Below are 10,284 nucleotides of genomic sequence, written 5' to 3'. Positions count from 1 at the left end.
CAGCCTCCAGTGTCTTCAGCCTCGCCTTGCCTACATCTTCAGCCTCGTCCAGCCTCCAGTGTCTTCAGCCTCGCCTTGCCTACGTCTTCAGCCTCGTCCAGCCGCCAGTGTCTTCAGCCTTGCCTTGCCTACGTCTTCAGCCTCCTCCAGCCTCCAGTGTCTTCAGCCTTGCCTTGCCTACGTCTTCAGCCTCCAGTGTCTTCAGACTTACCACTTTGGTTTGACCCCCGGTATTGATCATAGCCTGTGACCTGACCATCCTTGTCTGCTGCCTGCCTTGACCATAACCTGTGACCTGACCATCCTTGTCCGCTGCCTGCCTTGACCACTGCTTGACTACTAAACCTCTCCTAGTCTTACCAAAGACTTTCACCTATGTCCTGCCAGCCCCCAGAACCCAAAGGCTCAACCCATGGGGAAATGGACTGATATAGGCGAAGCTTCAGCTCAATCTCTGCATCATCTTCTGCCATTTGGCAGCAATAGCCTATTGGGCCTTCCCAGTAAGTGGTGTCAACTTCACTCCAATACAAGGATCCATAACTCTAACAAACAAAACCTGAAAGAACAGAATCTTGTTCTTCTTCTGGTTCAGCTTGTGGAGTTGAGAGAGTACCTAACTTGAAAAAGGGTTAAGGACATCTGAGGTAATATGGGAGCATATAAAAGAACTAATAGCATTCAAAGAAGAAGTAATGGTGTGATTGTTGTATCCACTTGAATTCTTGGAAATAAAGGTCAATAAAATAAATATGTTGATACCTTTTAATTGGACAAACACTATATTTCTTAACTAGCTTTTGGGAGCTAATATTTCCTTCATCAAGTCCAAACAAAATGAGCAATTCAGAGTAATAAATGTTGAAGTCCATATTCAGAAACCATTTAGACTGATAACATAATAGTTAACCATCTAAATGACCCCCTTAGCTGGCTAAGTTAACCAGCTAACTCCAATATTCAGAATTAACTGGGTGACTTAGCCAGTTAAGGGGGTCATTTACTAAAGCGATCGCGCGTGATCACTAAATGTGAGCAGTGTCAAGACAGGAAGAGGAGGAGTTGGGGTGGCACTGGGGCGGACGCCGCGAAGATGGCGCTGACGGCGAAACGGTAAGCTTCCGTATCGCTGCCTATTTGATGCCGAATAACTACACCTTTTATGGTGTAGTTATTCGGTGCAATGACGGCAGCGATCGCACCGCGGAGGTGTGATCGCTGCCGGTTATCTCAGGACCGCCCCCCTGTACCGCGGGATTCAGAAAGCCCGGCGGTGTTAGTAAATCCAGGCCTAAGACTGGTCAAGTCAAAGAGCTGTCCTAAAGTTAGCCGGCTAACTAATTAAGATAGCTGGCTATATTCAATAATGTGGCCACACTGTTGAATATGCCTCCAAAATTAGCTGGATAAACTTATCTGGCTAACTTTTTATCTGGACTGTATCTGAATATGGACCTCAAGGTTGCTAATTGAGATGTATAGGAGAATTGTATAACTACACTGCCATTATTCATGGAATTCTCGAGTGACATCCCCAAGAGCAAGTGATTCACGGGTAAGCCATGCTTTCCTCCAACTAGGACACCCATCCTACCAGGTGTTGACGTTTCTCGGTTGAGGGCACTGGCAGTCTCCAGCTATAACCAATTCAACCAATTCAAATTAAGTCAACCAAGTTATAAAGTTAAGCAAGTTATCCAAGTTATTAAAATCATTCAGTCATACATATATCCACAATTGCTTTTCGAGGAGAATACTGAGGAGCTACACGTCCTGCAGATGTATATGTACTAGGGCTGATGTCAGATTGAAATCTGATCCATCTCCAACTGCTATCAGGAGTACACTATACCCATTGGTCTTGAGTCCATCTGTCTACACTAAGGAAAACGAAATTATCAGGTAAGTAATTTCTCCATTTCTGTGGGGAAGGGGATGGTTGGCCCTATTGATTTGTTCTGGATATTATTGTTAGATCTGCTTTGTACATTTTATTTCTAATTGTTTTACATGTTTTTAGATTTGAAGCTGTGCACTTCTGACCACCCTCCTTGTTTTCAGAAATCCCTTTCCCCCTAGATCAACTCCTCAGCCATTCATCTTCATACTAATATACATAGGCTTCTACCGACATCCACCCAGCTCTGTCTTGTCTTAGTTGATTCAGAATGGTAGGAGTTGGTAAGGAGGAGGTGCTTACATTTTAGCCACAAATATCTCTAAAATATAAATTTGTTATAACTGCTAAATAAATTAACTAAAACATTGTTAATGCTGCTTCAATCGCATGAATTTGAACCTTTTTCAGCAAATAGAATTTCGGAGCTGCCGCTGACTGTTGAATAGTTTAATTGCAATGTTTTCCCTGAAAACGTTAGCATTAAATTACACACACAAAATAATTGTGTTGCCTTGGATATGTTGAAAAGAAATATTTCTGAGATCATAAATGAGAATTCCTCCATTTCTACATCCAAAGCTCATTATCTTCCACTTTAAAATATATTTTTTTTTTAATCCAATAAATATATATATTCTACATAGAATATATATTAATATATATATTTTAAATTAATTTTAAATTAATTTTAAATTAATATATATATATTTTAAATCCAATAAATCTCTTTACAAGTTCCCCAATTTTCTTTTGATTTATTGGATTTATCTGGAGTTTTTGATAAAACTGGGGAGGAGGGAATTTCTTCTTCAACATTAATTGTGGGATTTGTTTTCATCCTGGATACGATTTGTTTTTTCCGGAAGAGAAGTAATAATTCTGGGTTGTAAAATAAGAGTACCTTAGGGGTAGATTTTAAAAGGGTGTGTGCAGGCGTACATGTGCGTGCACATGTACACCCGATTTTATAACTTGTGCGCGGGTTGGCGCACGCAAGGGGGTGCACAATTGTGCACCTTGCACGCGCCGAGCCGTGCAGCCTTCCCCCTTTCCCTCCCCCCTATCCTGACTTTCCCACCACTTCCCCTAACCTTCCCCCCCCCAGCCCTACTCTAAACCCCCCCAAATTTTTATTTTACCTTTTGTGCCTGCCGGCTAACTGCCGGCGAGCGATCCCCAGCACAGCAGCAAATGGCCGCTGTGCCAGAAGCCGCTGACCACTCCCTGCCCCCGGACTGCCCGCACCCCACTCACGCCCCTTTTTGCAAACCCCGGAACTTACACACGTTCTGGGGCTTTACCCGCGTCGCTGGGCCTTTTTAAAATAGGCCCGGTGCGCATAACCTTTTTAAAATCTGGCCCTTAATGTTTTAAGTGATAGAGGAGAAGAGAAGAGAAGAGAAAGTAGTTTCTTATTATAAGGCTGAGTATTAAAACTTGAGAGCCAATTTTAGTTCAATTCTCCATGTAGATGTGGCGGTAAATATCAAGGATCTAGGTATATTTTTTAATGAACCAGTAAGTTGACCTTGTTTGAAGTCTATACTGTCCCTCTTGTCTCATCACCTTCTCTCTCCATCCCCTTCAATGATAATTATTTGCATCCACTATAAAATTTCAATGCTTTTACAGCTAAATGAGTGGAGACTGATTAAATATATTTCTTGGTGATTGAAAGTTGAATCCTCTTTAATTGTAGGTATGAATTGTAGTAATCTTTTTTTCCTTATATAAATTTAAAATATTTGTATTCCGCTGACAAGAATTCTTTTCTTGGCTATATTGGTAAAATGTTATAAATAATTGTGCTGAGCTACTATGAGCTGGAGCTTAGATTTCTGAGGCAGAACAAAAGTTTGTTTTGCTGACCTGTACAAAATACATAATTTATCATTGTAATCCTCAAGATTATGACAGAAAAGAGAACCTTTTTCAGAGGAAAAAGTGCTCTAGAATAAGAGGTCATGGCATGAGCCTCCTAGGAGGTAAATTCAGAAGCAGCAGGAAATATTTCTTCATGGAAAGGGTAGTGAATGCATGGGAATGGCCTCGCAGAGGACAGGTGATGGAGACAGAAAGTGACAGAATTCAAAACAGCCTAGGATAAGAGGATTCCTGGTTAAGAAGTGTGGGAAAACCCAATGATCAAGTGGGATCTGTGGCACTGCAGCAGGAAAGAACTTGGGCAAACTAGATGGACCTTAAGGTCCTTATCTGCCGCCATCATATTTCAATGTAAACTTTTATTCATTAATTGGTTATAGTTATGAACCTTCATTTTCAGTTTTTATTTTCCTGGGAATTTCAATGTTATAACAAAAAGAAAAAATTGGAGGGAAAAATTTTTCCACTGATTTTTCTACTGTTATAGCAAGCATTTGTCCACTTATTTTTTTCTTGTTATAACATTGAAATTACCAGGAAAAATAAAATAAAAACTGAAAATGAAAGTTCCTAACCTTAGTCTTTGCCAAAATATCCCAGTAAGTGAAAGCAATTTATAAATAATTGAATAACACAAACAATTAGCACATACAAACATTTATTCTTTTTGAAATATTCCTTGTACCCATTGTTAGGAATTACAGCATCAAAGCACTTCACGGCAGTGAAAATAGCTTTTACCTCTGACTGATCCATTGTTCCATTAAAGCTGCAAAATTGTGCGATTCAGTTAAAAAATAGTTTGCTTTTTTCACTTTTCCCTCAAAAGATTTAAAAAAAAAAAAAAAAAACTGCTTACAGGGAATCTCTAACCAATCTTATCACACTATTCCCCACCAATTTCCCAAATAAGTTACAAAGATAATTTTAATACATAAACAAGCATATCTTTTTCATATTTTATCTTACAATTTAATTTTTTAAAAGTTTTTACTTTCTTGGGAAAAAGGCAGCCAGCCGTTGCTTTTTGATTGGAAGGATATGAATCTCCTGTGAACCCATTTTCTTTAACTTTACACTCCTGTTTTTTATTGGTTTCCTAAGTACTTCAGTATTTTCCCTAGACTCCGGTTGGCTCTTTGTGTCATAATGCTGCAGTAGGGAGTCCTGTGGCATGTCTCTCTTGAAGGAAAAGTTTTTGGTGGACACCCCAGAAAGACCTTTTATCTTGCCACAGAAAATGGCAGGGACAGCGTCTTTAACAGATACTATGACTTTTGCAGTCTGTGACGTGCTAACAATCTCGATGTTGCTTCCAGCTTTAGGGACACAGCCTGCTCTGCTGTTCTGATCCACAACCCACTTTTGCTGCCTCAGCATGTCAGGCTGATTACTGCTGCCGATTGTGCTGTCCATCTTTACTGAGGATTCATTGGGTTTGTTGTGAGGGATGAAACCGGTCAGAATTGTAGGGGTTTTATCATTGGAATGACCCACTCGTTCATTCACTGATCCATACATATGGGATTTATCGACATGTGTGTCTGTATTGCTTGTCTTTCTATATGAAGTGACAGACAGGTCTAAAATGCCATCTTCATGAGATGGTTGTGGACTGATGTCATTTCTTTTTATTACTGGCATAGTTTTCATTGACAGATCCAGTGCTTCATTTTCATTGTTCATTTTGATGACTGTATGACGATTAAACTGTGAAAACTCCCTCTTCTGTGTAAGTTCAAAAGGTTTAAACTCCTCTTTTTCTAGCGTGGTCTGGGTACCTTTGCAGGCACTGTGCTTATGCACAGAGGATTTGGGCAAGTCAGCATTTCCTTTTGATCCTGCATTATGGGGTACAGGAATTGGTATTGGGATAGGAACCGGTAGTGGAACTGGAAGTGGAACAATTACAGGATATGGAACCAGGAGAGTTGCTGGTGGTACTAAGGGAGATAAAGGTGAGCTGAAAGCTGGAGGTGGAACAGAGTGAAGATTAGCAGAGAAGCAATCTGGTGTTGTTTGACAAGGTGATGAACCAATGGAGCCCTGTGAAGGAAACAAATCTTGCAGAACTGCAGCAAATCCAGGTGTTTGAAAAACTGGTGGAAACACTGGATCCTGTGTTTGATTAGATGGTTTTTGATCTAGGATTTGAGGTTGTCCAACAGAAGCTGTAGAGCCTGGAAATAGATGGCTCTGGATAGAGCTTGCTGTGCTTGAAGGGCCTTGAGGTAACCCTAATGGGGAATTTAAATGCTGGAACACATGTTGCTCCAGAAGAACAGGTAATGGGACAGGACCTTGTGTAGTCATCACATATGGTATATTGTTAGGGTTTAATGGTGATGCTGTACTTCCTGCTACCTGCAAGTGAATTGGCAGAACTACAGGGCTGTCTCCTAAACAAATTGGCTGAAGTACTGTTGCAGCTACTTTCAGGGCAACGCCACTTTGGGATTCTGTAGATGGTGTTAAAATGGAAGAAGCTGGGACAGTCACTAAGGGTGAAAGTGCTTTTTTCATTAAGCCTGTGGAGTTGATGTTCCATGCTTCAGCAGTTATTAGTTGAGTAACTCCATTTTCTAGCTTACTATTGGCTAGAGTTGAGGAAGAGTTGGTAACATCCATCTGCATGTTTTGAGTGTCTTTGTACAGTTCTTCCATTTTACTGGGCTTCTGAGACTTTGCTGTACTAAAGTTTACATTACCGTCACCAGTATCCACATAGTATTAGGTCTACCAAAGACATCTGCATCATCGTAATATTAGTCTGCAAAACAGAAACATAAGGAATCCATAAATCTTTCTCAGAATATTTGCAACAAGTTTTATTTTAGTGACTTAAGGATTTAAACATTACTAGTGCCTACCAGTTTAAATACAGCAGTGAACGTTTTGTTGTATTACTTGGGTAACTAGGTCCTGTATTTAAATATAATCATAATCTCCTATTAATGATTTAATTCCATTAATGCTAAGGCAACAATGTGCCAATTCAGCATGCAGCCAGGAACTGAGGAAATATCTGGTTTAAATGATTGCTTTTTCTAGCAAAAGAATAATGATTATTGAAAGCATTGTCAATTGAGAAGAAACAATGAAAGTAATTCCTTTACTATCAATCAAAAGAAGGCTTCTTCAAGCAATTTCTTCTCCAGATAATGTTAATGCTTTACCTGTCACTTTATTTTTCCCTTGCAATTGTACAATTTTTCATGCAACAGATTGGTCTATCTCCTAAAGCTAGATGGTGAAATAGAATGGAAAACAAACATTTTAAAAAGATGTTTCACAGTTCCCAATGATTGACCTGCCATTTGTGTTGTATAGAAATCATGTGTCAGAAATTTTGCAGTAGTTTTCCTGATCCTGGAAAGTTCTCAAAATTGGAAAATTTGGCTCAATCATGTTTTCTCTAACCAGAATTAACTCTATTTTACCCATCACCAAGTCTAAAACAAAAGATACAACAGATTTTAACAACTTCAGACCCACTAGCAAAACTTATAGAATCAGCAGTTTTACATCAATTCTCCAAATTTCTATCAGAAAATAGCATCCTTCATACCAATCAGCACGGTTTCTGCAAAGAACATTCCACTGAAACTCTTTTACTAGCCTCTTTCGACACTTTATTCCTTGCTTTTGACTCTTACACTGATCACATCATAGTCTTTCTTGACATTTCAGCAGCTTTTGATATGGTTGATCATCAAATTCTCATTTCAGGTCTTAAATCCATAGGTATCACAGGTACAGTTTTAGATTGGTTTTCTTCTTTTCTTACAGGATGCTCTCAACAAATCAATATAAATCATCACTCTTCTGATTCATACACAATCTCTTCTGGGGTTCCACAGGGTTCGTCACTATCTCCCATACTTTTCAACATCTATCTGTTACCTCTATGTCATATTCTTTCATCCTTAAATTTACAGTTTAAAATCTATGCAGACGATATTCAGTTTTTAGTTCCATATAATACATCCTGGTCCACTGCTCTATCTATGGTTTTTTTTATATCTATCCACCATTAATTCATGGCTTTCTCACAATCATTTAAAACTGAACTCATCAAAAACTGAGATCGTCCACCTAACTTCTGTTACAGATTCTTCTATTGGTACACCTTCTCACCTGGTAACAAATAGTGTTTCCATTCCAATATCGCACTATGCCACAAATTTAGGACACATTATCAATACGGATTTATCAATGAAACAACACAACTCTTCAGTAACCAGAAAATCATTTTATAAACTACAACTCCTAAAACGTCTTCGTCCTCTACGTTTCCAACACGATTTCCATACTGTTCTGCAATCACTCATTTTCTCTGGTTTGGATTACTGCAACACTCTTTATTTAGGTCTACCTGACAATACAATTCATCCATTGCAACTAGTTCAAAACGCTGCAGCACATATCTTATCTGGCATCTCTCTCAGAAATCATATCTCACCTATCTTGCAATCTTTTCATTGGCTACCTATAAAATTCAGGATACAATGTAAAGTACTCACCATTATTCACTGTTTAATATACAATCTCTCCTCTACCTGGCTCTGCTCCATACTCCGTATTTACAAACCCGCTCAACACTTAAGATCTCTAACACAAAACCTTTTAGACATCCATCACCACAATTAGCAAGACTAGACATTACCAGAAGGAGAGCGTTTTCAGTAGCAGGACCCTCCCTCTTGAATTCACTACCAAACCTACTCCGCTTATTATCAAACCCTTTGCATTTTAAAAAATCTTTAAAAACATATCTGTTTCAAATAGCTTTCAAAATTTCATCTAATACACAGTAATCACTTAACAATTCGACCATCCCCCCAGTACACTTTCCCTCCCTCCCCTCTGCTTTTCATTTTTCATCATACCAAATCATCAATTTATCCCTCTTACTGCCTTATTTTTAGGGTAATTGAACGGCACATCTCTGTTTCTTTTCCCTTTCTCTTTTTTAAGAGTAGTTTAATTTTTGTAAATTCGTTTACCTTGATTGATTATTATACTTGTTTTGTGTAATTTTTATTCTTTTTTTTAATTTGATTTATTTTAAAATTATCTCTGTGAACTGTTTTGATAAAATTTTTATTTATAAAAACGGTATAGAAATAATTTTAAATAAAATAATAGCAGAAGCCTGCTGGAGATTGAAATTGACAGTGTGATCTACCAGAAAAGAGCTAGAATCCAAACTAAACTTCTGTCTAGCACTATTGCCTTCAGTAACCAGCTCAGTTATGGCATGATTAAAGGTGTCATACAAAGTGAAGAAATGCAGCAGGTTGAATAGAAGGTTTCTTGCTAGATATCATTGCCTTAAAAAAAAAAAAAAAAAGTCTGCAGCAACAATGTCCATTAGATAGCATAATGGGAATAAAATGGTGTGTTAAAATCAATAAAGTACTTGGCTTAAAAACCATATCAAATGTGGAAGCCATGTTAGCATTGAGGAAATGAGTTGGGTTGCCCATGAACAAGTTACTATTCTAAGAGGTCTATAAAGTGAATTTGAAAAAAACTGAAGGTTAGCCTCCATAACTCCACTATAAGTATTGTACCAACCTGCATATACGGTTTCCTGGGCTGGATTTAATAACTTGGGACGATATATGGCCCATGATAGGTGAGCTTGGCGCACTCACTGTAATGGAGACAGAACAAACAAAAATCATTGGTGCCACTTTGACCATCAGCAGGAAGGTATGTAGAGACGCTTGCTGTGACACACGTTCTGTATCCTGTATGTGGAAACTGATATATTTTTCTTTCTGTATCAGCAGTCGCCATTCTCAAATATCAGTGATGATAAATAATTTGGACAGACAGAACTGCAGCATTTATTCAGGTTTGAGCACAGTGTGCTCTAACAGCTTGACTGCTGCTTAAAGGCTGATGTCCATGTTTGCATGTTGGGCTGGATATCAGACTTCCTCCTAACGGACATAGTTGAAACGTCAGGGTCAAACTTGAACAGTGTCTTGTGATACACTGGGGAGGGTGTGCAGTGATTGGTGGCAACATCATGCCTTTTGACTACTTGCAACTGAACAAGTGTTTTATTTGATAATGGTTCCACGCATTCCTTTTTGAAAGAAAGTGGTGGTGTATCTACTAGGCTTGATGAAAGAATCTACAGGAACAGAAAAAAAAACATATGTTAGGTTGGTGTATCTAGTTTGTGACTTAAGATCAGATTCACAGGCATTCTTGCAATGTAGGAAATAACTCTAGTCACTTCAGTGATGGGTGCTGGTATCTACTTTGGTCCAGACTTAGTTTCATGCAAAGACTGGAACATTCATTCCAATCTTTTGTGGTGCCACCTTATCACACTTCTCTTTAAAATCTGAAGCCTAGTCATGATGTAAGCAAGACTTCAGAAAGTGATTTTTGTGCATTCCTGCTGGACCATGTGCCATTGTGGTACATTGTGTAATGTGTAATTAGCAAGCAAGTTGGATCAGTTCCTCTTCTACAATGAG

General features: G+C 38.7%; 1 protein-coding gene across 1 annotated transcript; it reads right to left on the bottom strand.

Annotated features, from left to right (window-relative positions):
* Positions 1-4,425: 4,425 nt before the first annotated feature.
* On the bottom strand, positions 4,426-9,481 carry RAI2 (retinoic acid induced 2). The gene is made up of 2 exons (XM_029603326.1): positions 9,365-9,481; positions 4,426-6,554 (listed from the first exon to the last, which is right to left on the bottom strand). The coding sequence occupies exon 2, from the start codon at positions 6,446-6,448 to the stop codon at positions 4,775-4,777; it is 1,674 nt and encodes a 557-aa protein (XP_029459186.1). The 5' UTR covers positions 6,449-6,554; positions 9,365-9,481; the 3' UTR covers positions 4,426-4,774.
* Between the last annotated feature and the right edge of the window lie 803 nt (positions 9,482-10,284).

Source organism: Rhinatrema bivittatum, chromosome 5, assembly GCF_901001135.1.
Source record: "Rhinatrema bivittatum chromosome 5, aRhiBiv1.1, whole genome shotgun sequence".
NCBI lineage: Eukaryota > Metazoa > Chordata > Amphibia > Gymnophiona > Rhinatrematidae > Rhinatrema > Rhinatrema bivittatum.
This window is presented reverse-complemented; position numbering and strand designations above follow the sequence as displayed.

What these genes read in the sequence shown, in the direction of transcription:
- RAI2 (XM_029603326.1), bottom strand. Translation starts at nt 6,448, where the DNA reads ATGGAAGAACTGTACAAAGACACTCAAAACATGCAGATGGATGTTACC.